This window comes from Podarcis raffonei, chromosome 6 (assembly GCF_027172205.1).
Source record: "Podarcis raffonei isolate rPodRaf1 chromosome 6, rPodRaf1.pri, whole genome shotgun sequence".
Classification (NCBI taxonomy): Eukaryota; Metazoa; Chordata; class Lepidosauria; order Squamata; family Lacertidae; genus Podarcis; species Podarcis raffonei.
The window spans coordinates 25,852,759-25,878,872 of NC_070607.1; the positions used below are offsets into that span (position 1 = coordinate 25,852,759).

Consider the following 26,114-nt stretch of genomic DNA (forward strand, 5'->3'; position numbering starts at 1 on the left):
TTAGGTTGTTCATTTCCCTCCTCTCTCATGTCAGAACTTAGTAAATTTGCAAAATTCAAGCGAGGAGGCAATGTAGCATTCGGATGAGGGCTGGGCATGGCATGGAGCGATTTTTGAATGGAGCTTTCCCACCCCCATATGCCAACCAGTATTCTTCACCCATGCTTCATATCATTATCCCCCTGCTACAGGGATGATTAAGGTTACTCAGAGACTTAATGGCTGAGGTAAGATTCGATATGAACCCTTCTAACTAATTTTTAAAAAACATTATGACACCAGTTAGGGATGGGTAAACCTGACAATTTCAGTTTCTTTTGGATTTTAAGTTTTAAGTCTTATATTTGGTTTATCCCATTTCCACATCAGTGCATAAACTTCTTTTTTTTAAAAAAAGCCTGCATAAAAATCTGTAAGCATTTCGGTTGCATCTTATATGCAAGCAATTTCCCTAAATACAATGCAATTTTTTTATGAATATAAGAATTTCAATGCACAATTTCCCCATGTGCAACTTTGGGTTGGAGAACTGCATTGCAAAATTCAGAGAGATGTGAATTTTGATAGCCATGTTTCGGTTTACATGTTGGTTGGAGAAATACGAATTAGGTAGGTTGGCATTAAAATTCAAACTGAACAGTTTTCTCCCCCATCCCTCATGCCAGTCTCTATAAATGTTACAAGTCAAATCAAAATTCACCAAGGAAGCTTTGCAACTTATAGCATTTTACAAACTTTCACAGACCACCCTAACTCGAATCCCTTTGACTTGGGTTTCCTTTTTACTGCTGAATAAACTGGAGCTCCCCATTCTGTGCAAGACCAGACAACAAAGCCACATTCCTCACAAATGAAACCAAATGATTTACTGCAGACACTACAGCCTTTCCCAAGCATGCTGTGATCTCCAACTAATAAGATTTAACTGAACATGAAGAAGGAAGCAAGACTCCATGGCTGCATCAGGAAGATAGGTTCCAAAATGAATTATGATTATTCAGGGAAGTCTGACGTTTACCATTATTCATCAATAAAAATGGGTTTGGAACCAGAATGCTTTGTAAATGTTTTTAATTAAATAGATGCCTGCTCATGCTTTGTTTACAAAATGCCTTCTCCTGGGCAATTCCACAGGAAGGCATGCATCTAAGTGGATAGGATGTTTTGTGGTTTCCTTTATCAAAATGTCAATAAGTACTGCATTGGTAACCAAGAGAACAGAAGCCAGCCTTAAACAGACATCAATAATTGGTAGCAGACAGAGGTGGATCTTCACATGTATCACTTGGAAGCATTACATAATATGCATGTAAATGAGAATGTTTTTACTAGAGAAAACCTATTAAAACATGTAGGATCAATACTGCTAGACCAGAAGAAATTGCGTTTTCTATCAGGAAATGCTCGTTCCATTTAGACTGTCCTCCAATTCTGGCATCCATTATTTATATTCCACACTGAAACTTCCTGATATTGTAACTTTCTCAAATGCACAGTGACTGTAAGTCTGCATTCTGCATAATTAGAATGGAACTAATGGCTCACAACTGGTAGCAAAATCCTAAACAGCCTCGGCATGGAAATAAATCCCGCTGATTTTTACTGAAACCTACACCAAAAAAGTATGTCGTGAATCGCCCTGCAATCTTCAGATGGAATTTTAAAGTAATAATAACCCAAGTTCATTTTCTGCTGCAAGGAAGTGAGGAAATCTAAAATAGAGACCAATTGAAATGGTAGAATTTGGACAGCTAGCCTTGTGTTAAAATAGTTCTAGTAGATCTATTTATTGTCATGGTCAGTGGCTAGTACAATAAAGTTATTTGGATTAGATTTGGATTGCTGTGTACATAGTGCTATACTAGGATATATAGAAATAGCCTTGCTAATATAGAAAAAAGAACAGAAAGGAAGTTGTGTAACAGCTTCCAGATCAATTTTTAGTACCTAAATTAAAGTTCCCTAAAACTGAAATTCTACAAGAATCCAAAGGCTCCAATGAATACTTGCAAACTATACACAGAGCTTTTTTGTGGGAGGAGAAAGAGAATTTTCCCCACAGAGGATACCAGAAGCAACAGGCAACCTCTGGAGACTTACGCAGGCATTCAGCTAAATGCATGATGGTACAAACATTCAGTCCCTAATAAGAATAATCTAAATAATAATAATTTATTATTTATTCCACCTATCTGGCTGGGTTTCCCCAGCCGCTCTGGGTGGCTTCCAACAAAATATTAAAATACAGCGGTCTGTTAAACATTAAAAGCTTCCCTAAAATTAAGAGCTTCCCTAATGTCCCCATTCCAGTCACTCCACCCCCCAAACTTTCCCTATTGAAAAGCAAGGTCTGAAAGGTTCAGCTAATTCAGCTGCTTAGCACAATGCCTTCCGAAATTGTACATATTCTCCCCTGAAAAAACACACGGGGAAGCTTTCTGGTTCACATCACAGTTGGCGTTTGATACGGCGAGGCCTGACAAATTCAGGATGACGGAGCATGAAGCGCAACGTCGTGCCTGATATGGGATTATGATTATATCTCCAGTGGTTATCAGTAAGGATCCAAGCAACTCTGAAGCTGATTCCATGAGCTCAACTGGGGCTGCTTGGTGTTTTGTTTGTTGCTAACAGAAGGTCCCCAAGCCACAAATGTGGAGGGTTTCTTATTTACCAAAGTTTCATAATGTTTAATTATGATAAATTCAAAGTTAAGGGAATTTTATTAAGTGTTACAAATTGAATGAACAATAAGCAAACAAAAGGAGAGATTACATAGTCAAAATAATGCACCATAAGCAGCATTTACACAGTCATAATCTCAATGGCTGTTGTTTTTTATTCCTAGAGTGTGTGTCCAGAACGTCGCAGAGGTTGTAACAGTATAAGAACACAACTTTTTTTCATATGGGGGGGGAGTTGCTATGCTGTATAGAAATACAGTGGCACCTTGGTTTAAGAACAGCTTAGTTTATGAAGAACTTGGACTAAGAACGCTGCAAACCCGGAATGAGGTGTTTTGGTTTGTGAACTTTGCCTTGGAAGCAGAACATGTTCCGCTTCCTCTTGAGTGTAAATTGAGTCCCCCGCTGCTATGGGAAAGCATGTCTTGGTTTAAGAACGCTTTGGTTTCAGAATGGATTTCTGGAACAGATTAGGTTTGTAAACCAAGGTACTACTGTAATCAAGTTTGGCCAAATTTCTTGACATCCTTCATTCATGAGTCATTTCCCCCCAACAAGGCCACATCCCATACATGGGTGTATCATTTCTCAAAAGAGCCACTATCAGAGAGTTTCAAAATGTGGGCAATTTCTATGTAAGCTGCAACCATCCAGAAAACAACTGACTCTTCATTGTGCTCATCAGCAAGTAATATTAGCAGCATTAGAGAGAAACAAGTCCTTCTGGGGGTGTTAATGCTGTGAGCCCCTCCACTGTAGGTTCAGGTTGTGTATATGTGTAAATAAACCATAAAAAACACCACAGTTCCCACTGTCCTTTATTCCAAGGAAACTGAACCCTGAATAAATGCCTGGAACCAGTGGCCTAGCATGGGGGGGGGGATAACCCCAGGCACACTTTTTTTGAGTGGATGCAACGAGGCGCCCCCACAACAGGTTCCCACGTCAAGGGAAGCCACAGCCGGGTCAGGCCTGACTCAGGGGCAGAAGTGGCAGGCTCTGGTGTGTAAATGCACCTACTCCAGGCTGCAATAGGAGTCACTGTGCCCTTGCCCAGAACCCCTAGAATCTTGACTGCTCAGAGGTTGGAGTGGTATGCAACAATGTTGTGGGCTGCGATGAAAGTTAGTAAATTCAATTGGTTTAAATAAGTACTCTGTCTCTGCCTTACTTGTATATAACCCTCCCTTCCTTCTACACATCTACTCAGAAGTAAACATCACTCAGTTTAATGGAGCTTACTTCCAGGTAAGTGGGTACAGTCATACCTTGGTTCTCAAATGCCTTGGTCCACAAACACCTTGGTTTCCAAACACTGAAAACCAAAAAGTAAGTGTTCTTGTGAATGTTTTTTAGAAGCCGAACGTCCGATACGGTTGTCAGCTATTGTTTCCGGGGCACCTGTGCCAATCAGAAGCTGCACCTTGCTTTTCGAACAGTTCGGAAGTCAAACAGACTTCCGAAATGGATTAAGTTTGGTGCTTTTGTTTTTGTTATTTATTTTGCGTTTTTGTTTTTGAGGTTCCTTTGTTTTTGTGACTGTGTGTAACCCAGTTCAGCAACTGATTGATTGATTGATTGATTGAGTGACTACGGAAATGGATAAAAGCCCCCCATCGAAACAATGACTATAGTGCAGGTAAGAATTTTTTTAAAAAATTTTTTATCATCGACAATACTGTCTTATTTATTTTATAGTAGAGTACATTGATTATTGCTTTCATTTTATGAATCAATGGTCTTGTTAGATAGTAAAATTCATGTTAAATTGCTGTTTTAGGGGTTGTTTTTAAAAGTCTGGAACCAATTAATCCGTTTTGAATTACTTTCTATGGGAAAACATGCCTTGGTTTTGGAATGCTTTGGTTTTAGAACAGACTTCTGGGACGGATTAAGTTTGAGAACCAAGGTACAGTGGTACCTCAGGTTAAGAACTTAATTTGTTCTGGAGGTCTGTTCTTAACCTGAAACTGTTCTTAACCTGAGGTACCACTTTAGCTAATGGGGCCTCCTGCTGCTGCCGCCGCACGATTTCTGTTCTCATCCTGAAGCAAAGTTCTTAACCCAAGGTACTATTTCTGGGTTAGTGGAGTCTGTAACCTGAAGCGTCTGTAACCCGAGGTACCACTATACCACTGTATTATATTATGGCCTAACCAAATAACCACTTCCTTCAGCACAAGGGTTTACACTTGTGCAATGGAAATTTCTCCTCCTGCTGCTAAATCTCTCCTGGGGTTTTCCCCAACGCTCTGTGACAGAATGGTGGAGGATGCAGGGTGCACACAGGGAGTGGAAATCTTTGCACTGGTGCAACAAGATGTTTGAATACCACCCACTGCATTGTCCAACTCCCATTAAACTAGAAGTCATGGCTTTCTAAATCGGAAATGAAAAGTGCTGAGCTTTGAACTGTCGTAAGGTTTTAAAAACTATTATTTTCAAATTCCAGTAATGCAGGCTACAGACTAAATTGGAAGAGGGGGAGTGGAACAAATGCAAACCTTGACAGGGTATCAATATCCCTCTTATTTTGCCATTGATCGTTACATCGCACCATTTGACTTGCGTCACCAAAACAACCCTGTAGTTTTACACCGCTAACGAAAAAAAGAACCCCATAAGTTGGTGCTTATACTGTCACTTTAGTCTTTGTCATCGAGAATGCAAGATATTCTTTCATCGAAATGGTGTCATCGAGACAGTCTATTCTACATAATTACACTATGGCAACCGAAACCAGCTGTCAGCCATCTCAGTACATTAAGTACTGATAGATATCTTAAGAAAAGTCAATGTTTCAAATACATCAAGAACATCCTTACTTTTCATCTGAATGCTTTTGTACTTAGCGACCTGGAAAAATATCAAGATGCACATAAAATACTGAATAAAATTCAACTTTCAAAAACCCAGCACCCCAGCAATCCTTCAAGAAAGGTTAATTAAAATGCAGATTTCTATGTAATTATAACTCAGTGCATACTAGCAGCTTTAGTTTCCTTTTTAAAAATAATAATAATAATAATCAGTTTCTCGTATTAATGATTCCCTGTATCATTTTGCTTCTGAACTCTGGCAGATGATTTTTGGCAACAATTTGCAGTGGCATGTAGGTGACATCTATCCTGTATCGAAAATTAAAGACACTATCTTGAAGCCCCACTTATTAAAATTAAATGTAGCAGTTTTAAATGGCATGCATGAGCGCGCATGGCTTGTGCAAATGAGTACAGACTTTCACACACAGTCTCCAATTTGCATGCACAATTTGAGCTGTCATTTTGAGAACAGGCCCTCTTGCGTCTAACGTCTGTGTTTCATTACATTTTAAATCTTAAATGAAAGAATTAAACACAAAACAGAGGAAAAGGGGAGAGAGGAGAGAAGAAAGCAGAAGTAATAAATAATTTGAGGGAGAGGGAGAGAGGGAGTAAGAAAGGGGGGGGGGGAGAAAGATGGAGGATGAAAGAGGAACAGTAGACCAGAGGAATGGAAAGCAGGTAAATAAGGGAATGAATTTGAGGGGGCAAGGGGAGTAGAAGGGAAGGAATAAGACATTTGGAAAGAGAAAAGGTTAAAATACTAGATCAATCAGAATATTAAAGGGGTTATTAGGAATAACTAAAACGACGCAAAATAATGAGCAAGCTTTCAAGTTATCCATAAGACTTCTTTATGCTGGATACAAAGCAAAAAAGCAAAAATAAAGAGGAAAGGAGAGGAGAAGATGGGTATAATGCCAGAGCCCCACACTGCACAGTTTGTAAGCCTTAGGGTGGTGTGCAGGTGTGAGGCAGACGTAATCTGCAATCCTATACACATTCATCTGAGAGTAAGCTGCACTGAAACCAATGAGACTCACAGAACAATTCAAGCCCTGGTTGAGGAGCAAGGATCCCTCAGCTGCAACTGTGCCTAAGCCACTCTTGTTGGCCAAGTACAGAAAGTAGAGGGCAGGCCAAGCATTGTACCAACCTGGACCTGGAACAACAATCTGGTCCAGCTCAGCCTCTGTGCTGCAATGAAACAGCAGTGGGTCTGACTCAGGATCCAAAGGATCCCTAAGACAGCTCAATCAATCAATCTAAGGGGGCAAAGGAGGAGGGAAAATGTGCTTCCTTCTGAAGAGTGACTTTCGTTGTGGGCTCGCAGCCTGCTGCAGGGAACTGGCAGTGAGCGCAGGGGCAATTACATCTCCCTGACTTCCTTTCCCTGCCCTTTCTGTTTCCTTTATACTTCCTCACTCTCTCCACTTGGTTTTCTCACACACGATACACCCCTCAGGCAGTGCTGTGCAATGATTATTATTATTTTGTAGCAGAACAGTTAGGACTAGAGGTGCCAGCTTGCAAGGCTGATTGAGAGAAGTCCCGACATCACACATGTGAGCATCACACCTCCATCCCTAAGCCGGGCAGAAGCGTCCTGAGCTCTGGGAAGGAGGTGCCATTATCCAGCCCGGAAACTGGGGTCCAGCGCCGAGGGCCTTCTGGCGGTTCCCTCGCTGTGAGAAGTGAGGTTACAGGGAACCAGGCAGAGGGTCTTCTCAGTAGTGGCACCTGCCCTGCGGAATGCCCTCCTAGCAGATGTCAAGGCAACAAACAACTATTTTACTTTTAAAAGACAACTGAAGGCAGCCCTGTTTAGGGAAGTTTTTAATGTCTGATGCTGCATTGTTTTTAATATTCAGTTGGAAGCCGCCCAGAGTGACTGGGGAAACCCAGCCAGATGGGCGGGGTATAAATAAAAAATTATTATTATTAAATTATAATAAAGCCCTGCTGCCTCCTTTCGGAAGCCGAGTGGGCTTTATAGAAGAAGAAGAGGAGGAGTTTGGATTTGATATCCCGCTTTATCACTACCTGAAGGAGTCTCAAAGCGGCTAACATTCTCCTTTCCCTTCCTCCCCCACAACAAACACTCTGTGAGGTGAGTGAGGCTGAGAGACTTCAGAGAAGTGTGACTGGCCCAAGGTCACCCAGCAGCTGCATGTGGAGGAGCGGAGACGTGAACCCGGTTCCCCAGATTACGAGTCTATTGCTCTTAACCACTACACCACACTGGTCTCCTAAAGGGTCCAAGAGGTGGCAACAGGACTCTTGGACCCTTTAGGGGACTAGCCTAGTTCCCATAGTCCATTGACTACATGCCACTGACCTCAGGATATCTGGGCTACAGCACATGAAGGATGGGCCCCACTGACATGACTGGGAAATAAACCAGAGAACGGCACCCATATTCTCACTCGGTTCCTTCCGCTCTTACGCTGAGCAAACATTTGCTTTTTAACACGGCTTGTCTCCAGTGAAAGCATGAATAAATTATGATACCTTCAAGCTTCTCAGCAAAATCATTTCTTTACACGTCTGATCTTCTGTAGCAGGCTATGTAGTGACAAAATGCATGCTTGTTGCTTCTCCCTCCCTCTCCCAAACAAGCATTCACAGTACGGGGAACCTCAAAGTTGTCTGTCACCTATGGAGCGAACGCAACAGAAATAGGCTGTTTGCACATTATGGCGAATCTTGACTAGAAAGGACACGGCAGAATAGTGTGCATGCTTTAGAAAGCAGGGCTGTGTAATCCCATTGTATGAGATGTAACGAAAGGAAGTTCTGGCCTAGGCTTTGCAGAAATGTGGAAACCTAGCACAGTGTCGCCAAAGCCAGTGACATCCTTTTCCTCAAGGAGGCTCAAGGCTCATTGCGCCTGGCAATTCAATTACCCTCTCAACCCAAAAAGGCGCCCCCCCAACCCCTTTCTTGCCAAGTTGAGGTCTACAGGCAATGAAATGTAGAAGAGACCACATTGTGCAAGACCTGCAAATATCTGAAATGCCCCAGGCTTGAGAGAACAAGAATCCCTGACCTTTTATGATTGCTACAGTAGTTTCCCAACAAAACACACAATATACAATAAAGCCCCTTAAATACCTGACAAAAGAATGCATTTGCTAGACTCCACCGTCCAAAGAACTTGCAATAATGAAAGCTCCTTCAATGAAAACCTGAGAGTCGCACAGCTTCCTGGTTAGTGAGAGAGCATGGACAGAAAGAGATGGTATGTAGCAGGAATCTGAGTATTGCCTTCTCTGTCTCCGATATACACCTTTGGACAATGCATTCAGGGCTCGATTAAGCCATACTGAGGCCCTTAACTACATCAATTTTAAGAGGCCCGTAGCAGAACACAGAGACACAAGAAAATGTGCAGTATTCTAAAAGAAAGGACTATGAAAATAGAAATAGCTAACTTGTATATCTGCATATATGCCAGGATCTAGGCAAGATGCAACTAAAAACTATCAAATGGAAACATATATATTTTTTGCAAACTCTATGTGCATATGAAATACTTTAAACAAAAATATCTTATGATTTCCTACTTGGCATATGTGAAGAGAGATTCATTGTCTTTTTTAGAGTGTTTCCCTTGCTTCCTTTCTTTTCTAAACCAATGAGTGACACTTGAAATTGAGTTTAAAAGGTTGTATTTAGAGCCCCCTCGTAATCTGAAGCAATAAACTTTATCATAGTTCACATGTAAATTCGCTCTGACTTCACATACTTAAAAGTCCTATTCATACATGAGCAAAGGCACTGACTCCTAGGGGCCGAGACAGTTTCAAGCCCCCTAATATACTTTTTGAAGGGGCTGGGCCCTCTCAATATTCAGACGACGTTGTGTATCTGATGTCAGGACATCATGCAACATTGCATTGCGCACACCCCTGATCCTCTGGAGCAGCTGGCGCCTCTGTGCATGAGCCACATGGAGGGCTAATACCACTGGGCTTTGGCGCCTCCTGACGTGAGAACTAATTGTGGTCCCATATTAGACCTTTCCGGGACACGGGTGGCGCTGTGGGTTAAACCACAGAGCCTAGGACTTGCCGATCAGAAGGTCGGCAGTTCAAATCCCCACAAGGGTGAGCTCCTGTTGCTCGGTCCCTGCTCCTGCCAACCTAGCAGTTCGAAAGCATGTCAAAGTGCAAGTAGGTAAATAGTTACCGCTCCGGCGGGAAGGAAAACGGCGTTTCCGTGCGCTGCTCTGGTTCACCAGAAGCGGCTTAGTCATGCTGGCCACATGACCCGGAAGCTGTACGCCGGCTCCCTTGGCCAATAAAGCGAGATGAGTGCCGCAACCCCAGAGTTGGTCACAACTGGACCTAATGATCAGGGGCCGCTTAACATTTTTATTAGACCATTCTAAGTTACAAGGCTGCCAGAATGGCAGCAGAAACTCATCACCAATGCACATGCTTATTAGAGAAAAGACTAAATGATTCAAGGTTTCTGAAGATCACCCTCTAGACTAGGGGTAGTCAACCTTTTTATACCCACCACCCACTAATGCATCTTTCTTGACCGTAAAATTTCCTTACCGCCCACCAGTGCTCGAGGGAAGGTGGATTCAGCTTGTGATGCCATAGAACCCCCTACCGCCCACCTAGAATTCTGAAACGGCCACTAGTGGGCGGTAGGGACCAGGTAGACAACCCCTGCTCTAGACAGCTAATGCTAGACAAATAATACTGATTATTATTAAGGGAAGAGGAACGAGTGCAGAAATCCAATACTCAGTTCCAGTCTGACCCACCGTAAAATTCAAAAGCAGAAAGTATTTGCCTGAAAAGGTTCAGGTTTGGTTTTTTATTTGCAACACACACACACACACACACACACACACACACACACACCTGCCCCACAGTCAAGGCTGAAACTGAGTGCCTTTCAACGTTTTCTTTTGTTAGTTCCATTCCATCCTATTAACTGAAGTAGGTGCTACTTATTAGCACTCTCATAACTAGGTTTTGCCATTAAACAAGAAAAAAAAGTTTTAGTTGAAGGAATCTTTTGGAACAAAACAAAAACAAAAAAACTACATTGCCACTGTCCTCATAAAAGCCCCTGCACTTCAAGGTTTAGTCCAAGGTGCTTTTTTAAAAAAATCTCTCTCAAGTAAACTAAAAACGAAACTAGAAAAAAATCTCGGCTCTCTTCCTCCAGCACATCATTCTGGCGTGGGTTCCACAAACCATTTAGCTTATTTTACATTAGCGGAGCTCTCTGAGGATAAGACATTATCTTCTTAAGAGAAATAAAATAAAATAAAGCTGAAGAAGCCTAGTAAACTTCTGTAGTGAATCTTATACCACAAACCACTTATTTGTTGTTTTTTATAAAAAAAATTAATTAATAGTATCAATTAAGAAGGTCCACCCAAAGCCAACAGTTTTATGCAAAGAAAAAGATATATAATTACTTGAAAAGGCAGACTGAACACATACACTGGCTATACACTTATTGCACAATATCTCCACAGGAAAGTAGCAAGAATAATTATGCAATTAAGAAAAGACTGCTAAATTTTATAATAGCTGCTTCTAAACATTATTTCATTAAGCTACATACAAAGATAAGGGCTGTAATTCAATCATACAAAAAGAAATGCAGCCACGGCAGGTTTTGGCTTTCATTTTCTTGGTGAACCAGCCTCTTCCTCCTTTTTCTTCTTCTTACCTTGTTTGCAATACTTGTGATAAATGACTTGATGTCTAGATTAGTGGGGCAGCTCTTCTGACAGGGGGCATCTGCACACTTTAAGCACCTGGGGAAGAAAGCAAATGAGTTAAAGCGACTTACAGCACAGAACGCTGCCAACAGCATACATTCCCCCCCCCCTTGTACCTGACAGAAGCTAATCAATCTAAAAATTAATAACGCTTCACCGTTTGGGCAACAACTAAAAAATGTTCCTGGGAGAAGTGCCATTATTCCCATGCCACAGACAGGCAAACCAAGGCAACCACCAGCAGATCACTCAGGCCACCAAAGTCAGAAGGAAGCCACTCATAAAAGACAACTCTTTTGCGAGTAAGTGTGTCGTGCTTAGAATTGTGCGACAACATAGTCTTCTTCTCCAGAGCTTTTATTTCTAAGGGCAAAAGGAATAGGAGCTGTTCCCTGAATCAGTAGCTATTACATCCTCTCTCTAACTCCCTTCACAGTCTTCTGATGTTCCTTCTGAGGTTATAGGCAAATGTAATGCTCAGTGCTCAAATAATATGCTGAATGACAAATAATGAATTAAATTCTAGCTTTCCTACTGAGCAGGTTTTCACAAATATTCATGTATTTATTATCCTACATCCAACAGGACGAATCAATGACCGACAAAGATTTAAAAAGCTGAAGGAATGACTAAAATCAGATCATTTAGGCCGGGGTCAGCCATAACACTGAACTACGTGACTGAGCCTTGCGTTCATGCACTTCTTCATTTCCTTCACTGGTATGGCCATAAGAAGCACTTCCTTCCATTTTCAGCTAACCATGGTTTACCATTGTGTCTAAGCCAGGACTGTGGTTAATTTTAACTGTGGTTTGTTCAAACAAGTCAGCTTCAACATTGTGGCCTATTGAGATAAACCAGATTCAAAACCAACCAGAGTTCTGGTTTGAATGAAACTATAAACAAAGTGAGTTCAAAATGGAAGCAGATGCCTCTGATCTCCTTACAACCAGGCTGAAGGAAGCGAGGGGGGTGGGTTTGTGCACTTGATTTAGCAAAAACCAACCAGGTCATGAGTAGGCAAACTAAGGCCCGGGGGCCAGATCCAGCCCAATCGCCTTCTAAATCCGGCCCACAGATGGTCCGGAAATCAGCATCTTTTTACATGAGTACAATGTGTGCTTTTATTTAAAATACATCTCTGGGTTATTTGTGGGGCATAGGAATTTGTTCATCCTTTTCCCCCCAAAATATAGTCCGGCCCCCCACAAGGTCTGAGGGACAGTGGACCAGCCACCTGCTGAAAAAGTTTACTGACCCCTGTACTAGGTAAAGTACTTAGTGTGTGTGGACTACAGTGGTACCTCGGGTTACATACGCTTCGAGTTACATACGCTTCAGGTTACAGACTCCGCTAACCCAGAAATATTACCTCGGGTTAAGAACTTTGCTTCAGGATGAGAACAGAAACCGTGCAGTGGCAGCACAGCGGCAGCAGGAGGCCCCATTAGCTAAAGTGGTGCTTCAGGTTAAGAACAGTTTCAGGTTAAGAACAGACCTCCAGAACGAATTAAGTTCTTAACCCGAGGTACCACTGTAATTCATGAGAGCAATTAAGCACAAGAACTGCAAGCAAGTGGTGTCAAAGGGAAATAGGAAAGTGAAAAGGATGTAACTCCCTTGCCCCATCAGCTCAAAGATTTCCACATGTACAATGGGATTGCCCCCTTTTCCCTTCCCCATGCATGTCCTAGACACTCCCCAAATCTTCCCCAGAGAGTTGGTGGAACCCCTAGAACAGATTTAGGGGGCACATGGGTGTGTGTGTGTGGAGGAGATAAGGTCCCATTGTGCAAGTGGAAATTCTTGTGCTTATGGAACAGTTACTTAGCGCTACGTTGGTTACAAGCCAAAGACTGGAGATAGTTTTCAGGCATGTTCAGCTCCAGGGCCAAACTTTGACAGAGGCATCACAGCTAGTTTGCAGTTGACATATTGCTTTCTTCTGCCCACTGCTGACTCTCAGCCAAACAGGTTTGAGAAAAACTATAACACCTGAATGCAGAAATGATCATAGCATGAGTATGTACACCACAGGCAACGATTCCTTTATGCCATCTTCATCATTCTAGAAACATTTCACCAGCCTCCAGGAAGGCCACGGACAGGGCCCTATAAGATCCTGCATGCTTAATCCAAAGCCAAATGATATCTTAAATGGGAAGAAACCACATTATTCTGGATAGCAAAACAGGAGCAGTAATACCGCCCTACCTTGCCTGTTACAAGAATTGTAGCACTAATGTAGGTAAAGCACTCTGAGTACTTGACATGCATGATATAAAACCTTAAGGATTATTGCTGTTTCTACAGTGCATCATCCCATTTCAATGCCTCACACTTATGGTGAGCCCTGCAATTTCTGGCAAGCAGAATATTGTATTATGTTGAAACAATAAACCTGTGGTTGGTATGAGATAGTAAGTTTGGACCACATGTGGGAGGAAGTGTTTAGTCCATACAAGGTGGTTTTGGGGTTTTTTATTTGACAATGTTAGACCAACAATAAGAAGAGACAGCTTCAGAGCACATTTCAGCAAGTCTAGAGCAACCACAGTGTTCAAAGGAAGGAAAGGCTTAGATGTAGGTCTAAGCTTTAAATAAAATACACATAAATTCAATTTTAGAGACGCTACGTATGAGAAAATATTATTTGTGTGGGCTCTGGTTTTGAAGATCTCCTAGGAAAGCAGATTTTAAATAAACTATAACCTGTTTTAAATATGACACCTTGGGGGATGGTGCTCCACAAACACCATAACTGGCAATGAGTCTCACCCGTCTAACTTTAAACCTGCAAAGAGAACATCTGAAAGAACTGCCTAGGAAGCCATCTTAGCAATAGATGATTGCGTAGCATCGTTATGCATCTTCCGTCAATAATATATATTTATTTGCATTATTATTACTGGAGTGATAATAACAATAACAGTAACTGTCTCGCAAGTAACAGCTGTTGAAAATGTCAGATGCTAATGAGGCAGAGCAATGTGAGCCTGAATTTGTGGCACTGGGTGGGGAAAGTGGGGAGAGAGTGCTGTGAATATGCCAGTATAGACAGACGCTTATAACAACACCATCTTCCAATTCTCAGAGCACTCTGCAGACTAAAGTGCATCAGGCTGCCATTAATCCCACTTATCACTCTGACAGCTCAGTAATTACACCACTGCTATAGCCCAGGTACTGCAGTTGTAATAAAATATCAACCGCTGTGCAGGATGCATGCTGGTGAGATGTTTTATTAAACTTGGGGGGGTTTGATCATCAAGTGACATTAGGGTTGACCTATTTTTTTCTATTTGACAATAAATTATCCTTTGACCATGCCATAATACATATTACAGAGTGCATTTACTGTACCAAAACAGAAAAAGGTACCACATTCCGAAGAACCAGACAAATGGCATAAAACAAGACAGTAGAAAGGCATGCCTGAATGACATGGCTCCATACTTAAGGGGAAGACACAATTACTGTAAACCACAATTCAGTGCAAGTTGCCACATGCACACGTGTGTGTGTGTGCACGCGCGTATGTGTGCACACGTCACTCTTCACTTTCTTTGTAAGAGGTCCCCTTCTACATAGTTATGCACTTGAACTAAATAACATTTTTAGAGCAATTAAGAAGCCATTAATCAGGGTGGAGGTGCTGTTCCTACCCAAAGTAAAAAACACACAGTACACAAAGACAGCCAGAAAAAAACAGACAAGCACTTCTCCTTTCACCGTACCTATTAAAAAGCAGAGACATCACCTTGCCAACAAAGGTCGTTATAGTTAAAGCTATGGTTTTCCCAGTAGTGATGTATGGAAGTGAGAGCTGGACCATAAAGAAGGTTGATCGCTGAAGAATTGATGCCTTTGAATTATAGTGCTGGAGGAGACTCTTGAGAGTCCCATGGACTGCAAGAAGATCAAATCTAACCATTCTGAAGGAAATCAGCCCTGAGTGCTCACTGGAAGGACAGATCCTGAAGCTGAGGCTCCAATACTTTGGCCACATCATGAGAAGAGAAGACTCTCTGGAAAAGACCCTGATGTTGGGAAAGATGGAGGGCACAAGGAGAAGGGGACGACAGAGGACGAGATGGTTGGATAGTGTTCTCGAAGCTACGAACATGAGTTTGACCAAACTGTGGGAGGCGGTGGAAGACAGGAGTGCCTGTCTGGTCCATGGGGTCACGAAGAGTCGGACACGACTAAACAACTAAACAACAACAACAACAATAATAGTAGTAACAATTCAAAAAGAATACATAAAGTAACTATCACTTTGCAGTCCAAAGATCAGCAGCTACAATCTGCCTAATGGCAGGGCCTGCCCTTATACTTTTTAGTTAATTTAAATAATGATAAAATTGAAAATATACTTTTATCTTACTGGGGGAGTAGGGAGAAACTACCTGCAGCTTTGTAAGAACACAGCTATGTCAACATCATGCACCAGGCATGTGTAAGCAATCTTTGGATGGAACAATAATTTACTTCAGAGAGTCAGAGTGATGAAAAATGCTGAGCTTCTTCCAATAAAAATAGTCCTGTGGCCTCTCTTCTGTAATAGATGAATTACTAGCAACAATGTTCTGTTTAGCTCTGTTCTATGAGAAAGTAACAGGGGTGCTGAAGCCTAGTTTTAGCCTTCTAAATGAGACAATAGCTGCATTCAGACAGCACTTTGTTCCTTTTTCCAGACAGTTCCCTATCTGACTTATTTTATTTTATTTTTATTTTTTGCATTTTATACAATTTTACACAACATCTTAAAAGCACTCTGGAAAAGTAGTGCAATCTAGTGGAAGCTTAGCAGTCATTTCCATGTTAAAGTTCCAGGGGGAAAATCCCATTAACCTGAAAAATCACAGGAGTTTACTGCCGTAATTTTGCCATAGGTTTCATAGTTTGGTAAAGGTAAAGGACCCCCAGACAGTTAACGATAAAGGGTCCCCTGACCATTAGGTCCAGTTGCGGACGACTCTGGGGTTGCAGTGCTCATCTCGCTTTATCGGCCGAGGGAGCCGGTGTACAGCTTCCAGGTCATGTGGCCAGCATGACTAAGCCGCTTCTGGCGAGCCAGAGTAGCACACGGAAATGCCATTTACCTTCCCGCCAGAGCGGTACCTATTTATATACTTGCACTTTGAAGTGCTTTCAAACTGCTAGGTGGGCAGGAGCAGGGAATGAGCAACAGGAGCTCACCCCGTCACGGGGATTCGAACGGTCGACCTTCTGATCGGCAACCCCTAGGCTCAGTGGTATAACCCACAGCGCCACCCGCGTCCCCCCTGGACAGTTAAGCCCAGTCAAATTTGACTATGGGGTGTGGTGCTCATCTCTGCTTTCAGGCCAAGGGATCCGACATCTGTCTGCAGCCAGCTTTTCCAGCTGATGTGGCCAGCATGACTAAACCACTTCTGGCACAATGCAACACCGCGACAGAAGCCAGAGTACATAGAAACACTGTCTACTTTCCCGCTGTAGCGGTACCAATTTATCTACTTGCACTGGTGTACTTTCGAACTGCTAGGATGGCAGGAGCTGGGACAAAGCAATGGGAGCTTCCCCAGGCATGTGGACTCAAACTCCCGACCTTATAATCTTACCATCGGCAAGCCCCAAGAGGCTCAGTCGTTTAGACCACAGCGCCATCCGCTTCCTTCGTAGTTCATAGTTCACACCACTGCTGCCCACATGACAGAACTGGGGCATCCATATTCCAACACAGAGATCTTTCTCAGCATTTTCATGGGTGAATCATGGAGAAAAAGACATGTACATGCACATAAAAGGGGGCGGAGGACAACATGTCCAACAACGTCCGCTGTTGTTTCACACCACGCTCACCAGTGTGAATGAAAGTTGCAGGAGTATGGCAGTCGATCACTCAACAAGCCACAGTTGCATAATGCAGCTGGCAATGCACCGTAACCAGAATGTTAGAAACTGGGACCAAAGTGCTAGCATTATAACCAGGAAAATGGATTCCTCACTCCTGTATGCACCTGGTGATGAACAGGCATGAACGGGGTAATTTCTAAAAGCAAAAAATGTGTGCAGAAAGAGGTTTCCACTTGAAACCTCTGCTCCTCTCACCCCTAGTTACAAATGGCTACTGGGAGAGGGAGAGATCTGCCTCTAAGATCTGCACATGTATTTGCTCCAGTTCCACATACATCCTGCAGATCAATGCTCAGTGATATCAGTTCTGATCACGTAGGAGGGCACCAAAGGGAATGGGAGATCCATCTTCTGCTTCTATTATTCTGCAAGTAATAGCAGCCACAGATAACATTGCATCAGATACCCCTTTCTACCAGCCCCCTCCATCCTTGTTTGCTAACTTTATAAAACTACAGTGGTACCTCAGGTTACATATGCCTCAGGTTACAGATTCCTCTAACCCAGAAATAGTACCTCGGGTTAAGAACTTTGCTTCAGGATAAGAACAGAAATCGTGCTCCGACGGTGCAGCAGCAGCGGCAGGCCCCATTAGCTAAAGTGGTGCTTCAGGTTAAGAACAGTTTCAGGTTAAGAACGAATCTCCGGAACAAATTAAGTACTTAACCCGAGGTACCACTGTATATTTAAGGATTAAGATGGCTGGGGAAACCAGAAGTAACACACCTACCTATTTTCACAAAACTTGTTTTGAGTAAAGATACCCCACTCCCACTATATGCTTAATGCTTAGTGCTCTTTTGAAAGGGGAAACAGGTAGGGCCTCAAGGTGTGCTTCAAGCAAGATGTCAGGGTTTGCTTGCTTTACCCCTCAGCTTGCCTACCGCTACCTGGCCCTCTCTTCTCTCACCTTTGCACATTCTCTAGATACCTTCTCTGTGGCTGCCATGGAAAAGGCCGAGGGCATCTCAGCTAGAGATGGCACATCATTCAACTAGAGGCAAAATTCAGCATCAATTTGAACTTATCTCTCTAAGTGAGATATCTGAGGAATTTCAAGCAAATTTCAGGTGTCAAAAGAGTTTTGATCAGACTAGCAAAATGCCTCAAAGTCGCTTCACACAGAGAGACACACACAAAAAGAGATCTCAGCTCTTCTGCCCAATGAAGTCACCAGCCCCTGCCTTACAAGCTGTTTCAGAAGCTGCCATTTTTGCCCACTTGTGGGCTCTGACCCTGGGAGAAGACAGCAAGAAGGTAAGAGTGGTCCCCACGTCACTTCTTGTCTGCCTCCTTCAATCAGTAGTGAGGTTGCAGAAGGCAAGGCTGCTAGCCAAAACCATGTGTGATGACTATACTTACTGTGCATCCACATGGCTCTCTATATAGCAACACAGGTAGGTCAGTAACTTGTAACGAAGAGCATTTCACAATAAGAGCACACATGGGCTTGTAAACCCGCACAAAACATTGCCAAACAAATGATCTTTTCTTGCGACAAAATCAAAATAAGTATGAGACAATACTACTTTTGGAAAGGGGTAGAGCAAACGCAAGACTGTGTTTGCTGACCTTTAAAACCCTAAACGGCCTCGGTCCAGTATACCTGAAGGAGCGTCTCCACCTTCATCGTTCTGCACGGACACTGAGGTCCAGCGCCAAGGGCCTTCTGGCAGTTCCCTCGCTGTGAGAAGCCAAGTTACAGGGAACCAGGCAGAGGGCCTTCTCGGTAGTGGCGCCCGTCCTGTGGAACGCCCTCCCACCAGATGTCAAAGAGATTAACAACTACCAAACTTTTAGAAGACATCTGAAGGCAGCCCTGTTTAGGGAAGCTTTTAATGTTTAATAGGTTGTTGTATTTTAGTGTTTTGTTGGAGGCCGCCCAGAGTGGCTGGGGAAGACCAGCCAGATGGGCGGGGTATAAATAATAAATTATTATTATATTACCTATAGTATCTCAAATAGCCAGAATTATGTAGCCTCTTTTTCATATACATGATCACAAAATATATCCCCACCAATACTATTTCATCAGTGAAACACAATGTTTTTGTCCTTGTCTATTAGGAAACGGATCTGCATGTGCAAACTTTCTACATGCCATGAAATGCCACTAGTGTTAAGAAGCAAGGCCGGCAATAAGGGGCAAATATGAACTTCTTGCAGATTTAATAGTAAGTCCAACATATTTTCAACTGCACAAAACTGTTCATTGGTAGGAAGTGGAATCCAAAGGGACAGAAGCATTAAGGAGAAACAGTGACCATGTAACTCTCAGCTCCCTTTATACTTTTTGAACAACATGAAGTTACACCAGGAAACATGGCAATGCACTGAGAATATTTTCCTGTATTTTCTGTGTTTGTCCTGAGACCATAGTATGATTTATTTATTTATTGGATGTGGTACAGTTGTGTTGTTCTTTGCTGGCCTTGAGGAAGAAACGTACAGCACCTGTATTCAAGTCAGCTTTTCCATGTGAAGCAGCTTCTCTGCTTTTCTTTTTTATTGTGAAGATCTTTTTAGTATTGGGATTTTGAGGGCTTACTTGTGATTGCTTTGTTAACTGCCTCAAGCATTCTGAGAACTGCCATTTAATTAATTTATTTTTTAAATTATTCATTGACATTTTATTTCCAGTGGAAGTATATTGTCCACGGAACAAGCTATGGAAACGACCCACAAGTCAGTTATTGGCTACAGGAGACCAGCTGGATAGGGGAGACCAGAAGCTCACTTGAGACAATACTGCCATCCCATAGCCTACAGGAAAATAGTGGGCTCCAGATCATTGTCAAATGTGATTTCTGGCTTCAGCAGCCATTTCATTCACCTAAATTGGAATATTTCCAAAACCAGAAACACTGGCAAACTTGCAAGAAGCCATATTGACTCAAGAACGACATTGAGGCATACTTGTCTAAAGCATCTTATATTCTCAAACTGTCCCCAAACGTTATTACTTCTTTTAGTTGTGATATCTAAAGCAGTCTCCTGATACATGCTTTCCCTTATTGATAACTGACCCTTCAACACTGCAAGTGTGATTAAAAAAACAGCAAAGACCAGGGAATAAGAGGTTCAGCAAGGGCAACGTTAGTGGAAAGGCTATCTGCACAGAGAGCTCAGGTATTTTGCTTTCTTTCTCAACACCCAGATATCCTATCCAAGACTCCTGGAAAGCCACACTTTCAAGGAGCAGAAGGTTGGTCACATATACACCAGCCCCAAAAGAGGAAATGTATCACCGAAAAGGAGGACAAAGGCTAGTCAGATTTGCATAAACTTTGCATATGCTAATCAACAGCCACAGGAACCCATTTAGCAGTGATAACTGTAATTTAAACAGAAATACAAGGCAGCTGTCCACAGTGTGGGAGATGAGGACCAAGTGGTCAGTGTGCCTGCCCCTTCAAGGCATCCACTCTGTCTTCTTATGCTTTATAATCTTTAGAACTGGCCTTGGAACAAAGCTAGCTTTGAACGGAGAACTTCCCGCTGTAATGTAGGACATGTTGGCCACCCATTCACTTCCTTGAACTTCCTTTGCATTTATCTGTCATCTGTTCATCTGCCCTTTGCAAATACGACATGCGTGTGGTCAAAGCACTCCCTTTTTTCTTCAGCAGGCTACCCCCTCCCCCATGTTTTATCCTCAGTTTTCTGGCTCTGAAGATGTATCTTCCCCGAGGTATCGCTGCTTTCTATCCTAATATTTGTGTGCGCTAGAGCTAGAAATCGATGGAGATGGAGAGAACCTGCTGCTAAGAAGGTAACCTACGGCGTTGCCATAAAAACAATGAATAAATGCAGGGATGTTCAATGAGAATACCTTTTCACCTGCTGTCTAGAGACTCAAAGCCAGGGATCCTTTGGAGGGAAAAGTTCCTGAGGAGAGAGCAGTCAAAGAAAACCCTGAAGCAAATGCACTGATTCTAGCCAGTTCTATCAAGGGTATGTAGTTCTGCCGGTCTCCTCTCTCTACTGAACCCACATATCAATGGAATGAAGAAGAAAAAACCCAGTAATCTTCTCTTTTCCTCCTAATACAATTATCTACAATGTGGTAAGAAATACCACAATTCTTCCTTTTATAGGTTCGGCTTCCAAAATACAGTTTGCACTGTTCGTACGATGTATGTTCCTAATAACAGGACATTATCAAAACGTTTTATCTTTTATTTTATTTAGGTCTCAAATGTTTCGTGGGTCACTTGCTGGGAAGTTGGGTAGAAAACTTTCAAACAGAATACGTTTAATTTATTCATCAAATTATTTTCAAACATTTCTTGAGCATTCGCTTGAATTACCCACCTACCTATACAATGTCATTTTGTTTCGGCTGCATCTAGAGTTTCAACATTGCAAAATAAGTGGTACCATGAATCACTAGAAGCACCTCTAACGTGCCATGGAAGTCATTTGGTCCCTCGCAAATCACACTTGCAAACAGGTACATGACATTATTACTGAAAATAGTTAGCACTAATGAAGGAATGGGGATGGGGACAGACTGACCAACCAGTAGCTTTCAATAACAGAAGCACGTTTTATAACATTTGTTTCAACATATTTTGGACACTAGCTTGTATGCTCCCAAACCCAACTCTTGTACACAATGTGGCTGAGGGAGAACAAGGAGAGAGGGCAAAATGATCTAGCACTAGCAGATAATTGTGACCCATAAAATTCTATAGGGGCCAGAGATATGACCTGATGAAGTCTGTACTGCTAGTGCAAGGATGTCTCCTTGACTGTTGTGGCTTCACTTTCCTCCATTAAAGAGGCAAAGTGGATAGATAACAGTGTTTTCTCCCTCTCTCATAATGCTAGAATTCAGGGCCATCCAGCGAATGGCACTCTATGTCACATAGAGGAGGGAGAAAGGTTGTTTTCTGCTGCTCCAGAGAAGCGGACATGGAGCAATGGATCCAAACTACAAGAAAGAAGATTCCACCTAAACATTAGGAAGAACTTCCTGACAGTAGGAGCTGTTTGACAGTGGAATTTGCTGCCAAGGAGTGTGGTGGGGTCTCCTTCTTTGGAGGTCTTTAAGCAGAGGCTTGACAACCATATGTCAGGAGTGCTCTGATGGTGTTTCCTGCTTGGCAGGGGGTTGGACTCGATGGCCCTTGTGGTCTCTTCCAACTCTATGATTCTATGCTGGAGGACTCAGGACAGGCAAAAGAAAAAACTTCTTCCCTCAGTTCGTCACACCCACAAGGTGTAGAAAATTGGACAAATTCATGGTCTTCAGAGACATACTGCATGTCACTGGGAATCACAAGTGGAGAGAGTGAGGTTGAGCTCAGATCTTCCTAGCAGGTTTCCCACTGTCTCACTGTTGGCCACTGTGAGACCAGAGCACTGGAGGAGATGGGCCTTTGGCCTGACCCAGCAGGATCTTCTTAAATTCTTATGATGTGTGGACTGAATTCCTACCAGACGCTCGTCAGGTCACCAGTTCAAGACCAGCTGTGTGTGCAAGACATAACAACTTGTGAAGAAAAATCTAGCTGGGGAGGGGGAAGAATTTATCGAGATTGTTGTCACAAGTTGCTGTGAAAGCCACTGGTTTAGATGGGCTTTTAAAGTGGATTATTTATGTATTATCAATGTAGCATATATATCCTGCATTTCTTCTGTAAAAAATAGTGCTCAAGGCAGTGATTAAAAACCAACCAACTAATGAAATTATTATAAACTATTAAAACAGTTGAACAATTTGAAAGCCCCCCCCCAAAAGACAGTATAACAGATAATTAAAGCATCAGCATGAAAAATAAATAAATGCAAAGGTTAATAATAATAAAAACCCTCTTAAACAAAACTGTCTCATTAAGGAGAGGAAGTCAAACTCATGAATGCTAAGTCTATCAACCGCTATTAATCCTAATGGCTTTATGGAACCTCATGGTGGTTGCAGCATGTGCCTGGCAGTTTGGGTACCAGTTGTGGGTAAGCAGCAATAGCAATTCCCCTTGTTTTCTGCCTGGGGGGGTTGCCAAAGGTATCTGGTGGTAGGAAGCAGAATGTTGAACTTGACAGACCCTTGAAATGAGCAGGATCCATCTTACGTTCTTACTAGCAGAAAGTACCCACCTTTACCCAGGAATTCTAAGATTTGAAATGGCGCTCAGCATTCAAACTTAGACAAAGACTGCCTCTTCCACCTCATTAACTGCCATGCTGAGCTGGGTGTTGATCCAAACTGAAACAGGATGAAACCACCCTTCCCAACTGGGCAATGATATCTTCAGAGACAGCTAAATTGGCACAGGTTGGAACCATCATGCCACCAAAAGTGGTGGTGATATCTTCAGAGGTGTCCAAACTGACGCAGTTGGGACCCATCACACCAAATTGGGCAAAGTTATAACAAAGCCACATTTCAGTCCACCATCTTGATTTAAAATGGCACTCAGGATCCAAATTTAGACAAAGACCTCTGCTCCCTGTCCCACCCCAGAACCCCAGTGCCAAGTTTGGTGATACTATCTCAAGAGGCATCCAAATATACAGAGGACAGACAGACAAATTTCCAAAATAGATAGCAGATGAGAGGCCAAAGCTGGACCATTCTCTCTATTGACAGTCAGAGTTCATATTTTGATAGGTGAATTGTAGGATCAACAGTAACCAATAAAATACATAGCTACATTTCTGAGAGGCTAAATTAAACCACTAATCAAACACTGTTGTTCAGGAAGCAGCTGTACCTTACCAAACTTGGTGCTATAGATATTTGACCTAACAATGCATAGATAAAAACATACAATATCTACATGGAACATTATTATGCCCTGTAATCTGGACTGGACTCATAAACCTGCCAGTTGGATTCAAGTGAATCAAATTAAATGTGATTACCCAAACAGCAATGTTAAATGTGTATGCATTATAATGGGTAAATCAGTAAACATGATCGTGAAAATGAACATGACCTCGGATAATCCAATTATTTTACACAAGCAGAACAGTTGGTCAGTTCAGCCATGCATAATCAGGTAGTATAATTCACAGATCTGGATAGTCACATTATACTGTCATAGCCCCAGTACTTATTTTATTTTAAAGAAAGTGTGTAAATGTTACCAGAGTTTTTGGTGATAATATGAATCTGGAACCATAGTCAGGAACAGGCATGGAAAAAACAACACAGCAATTTTAGCATTACCAGAATATTAAACAAGTTTACTTAGAAGAAATTCACTGAAAAGGGGAAAAATATTTTGACATATGCATGTTAAGGTTTGGATTAACTGTGCAAAAAGTGACCATCGGTAAATTTTTGTATTGCAAGAAGAGAAGTACTATGGCAAATTAGGGATGGATGAATCAAACTATTTCTAGCCTGCATCACTTCTGCATGTATTAACTCATGCAGAACTGGCAATGTTACAAGTTCCACACATGTGGATACCTGTTCTGCACTTGTAAGAAATCAGTGTTTAGTGTGCCGGCACCTATACGTTGGAACTCCCTGTGTACTGACCTCACCCAAGTGCATTTGCTGTATTGTTTTCAGCTTCTATTTAAAACATGTCTGTTTTTGCAAGCCTATTCAGACGTGTATAAGTTACACATGCCTTGTCTCTCTTCAGCTACTGGTGGTGTTAATCATCTTTTGAATGGGTGACGCTGTGGTCTAACCCACAGAGTCTAGGGCTTGCCAATCAGAAGGTCAGTGGTTTGAATCCCCGTGACGGGGTGAGCTCCCGTTGCTTGGTCCCTGCTCCTGCCCACCTAGCAGTTCAAAAGCATGTCAAGTGCAAGTAGATAAATAGGTACTGCTCTGGTGGGAAGGTAAACAGTGTTTCCGTGCACTGCTCTGGTTAGCCAGAAGCGGCTTAGTCATGCTAGCCACATGACCCGGAAGCTGCCTGCGGACAAACACTGGCTCCCTTGGCCTATAGAGTGAGATGAGCGCCGCAACCCCAGAGTCATCTGCAACTGGATCTAATGGTCAGGGGTACCCTTTACCTTTTATCTACTGTACTTGCTTTTAACTGTTTCATAAAAAATGTTAAATGTTTTAATTTGTACTTTTTATATTTTGAGCTAAGAACTGTGTCAAAACTTTAAATATCCACTGGATAGGTAAGTTCCAATGTCCGTATTAAATACAGGTCTTCTTATCAGACTCCACAAATAAAGAATTCCTTACACATCCCTATTCCAAATAAAAGTGGTCGAATTTGTCTAGGTCGGGCATAGGCAAACTCGGCACTCCAGATGTTTTCGGACTGCAACTCCCATCATCCCTGACCACTGCTCCTGTTAGTAAGGGATGATGGGAGTTGTAGTCCCAAAACATCTGGAGGGCAGAGCTTGCCTATGCCTTGTCTAGGTCATACTCAGAGTGGTCTTAGCTAGTCATGCTTACCTTATTTAGCAGAATCAAAGAGGGAAATATTTTCCTGGGCTGTACTACTTTATTCTGCAGGTGGAGGTTGCCTGTTTGAATGATCTCCCTTGAAAAACAACTTTTTCAGAATATGGAAAATGAGCATGTTAGGAAGAAGGGCTTAGCCTTGTCTCCTCTGCACTATGCTAATATTCACTTTATCAATTGGTTATGCCGATGCACACAATGCATCAGATTTAATGCTGGTGGACAAGTCATGCACCTCTGTGGTCTTGATACAAGAAGTCAACTTTTGGACCACATGTATCCAGTAAATATACAGCAAGATGGTGAGAAACAGTAAACACGATGTGTATAATTTATGTTTGCTAAACTCACAAACTTAATCTACCATCTTGCAACATAATATCAGTAGTAGGTTGAGATCATTTTTGGTAGTGTTTGGCCTTGCAAAACTATGTGGAAGGTCCTGTTCTGGGTTTTCCATCCCATTTATTCTAACCGCACACAGTAGTTCAGTCACATGTAGCAGACATGGTCTGAAGGGCACATGAAGCAGGCCAAGATATTGGGAAATTTTGGAA

General features: G+C 42.3%; 1 protein-coding gene across 3 annotated transcripts in view; it reads right to left on the minus strand.

Moving 5' to 3' along the window:
* DPYD (dihydropyrimidine dehydrogenase) overlaps positions 1–26,114 on the minus strand; it is a 503,241-nt gene that overhangs the window by 351,953 nt on the left and 125,174 nt on the right. For all 3 annotated transcript variants that reach the window (XM_053391713.1, XM_053391712.1, XM_053391714.1), the window contains exon 4: positions 11,210–11,297. In XM_053391713.1, the coding sequence (XP_053247688.1) occupies positions 11,210–11,297 (88 nt within the window). The remainder of the gene's footprint in view (positions 1–11,209; positions 11,298–26,114) is intronic.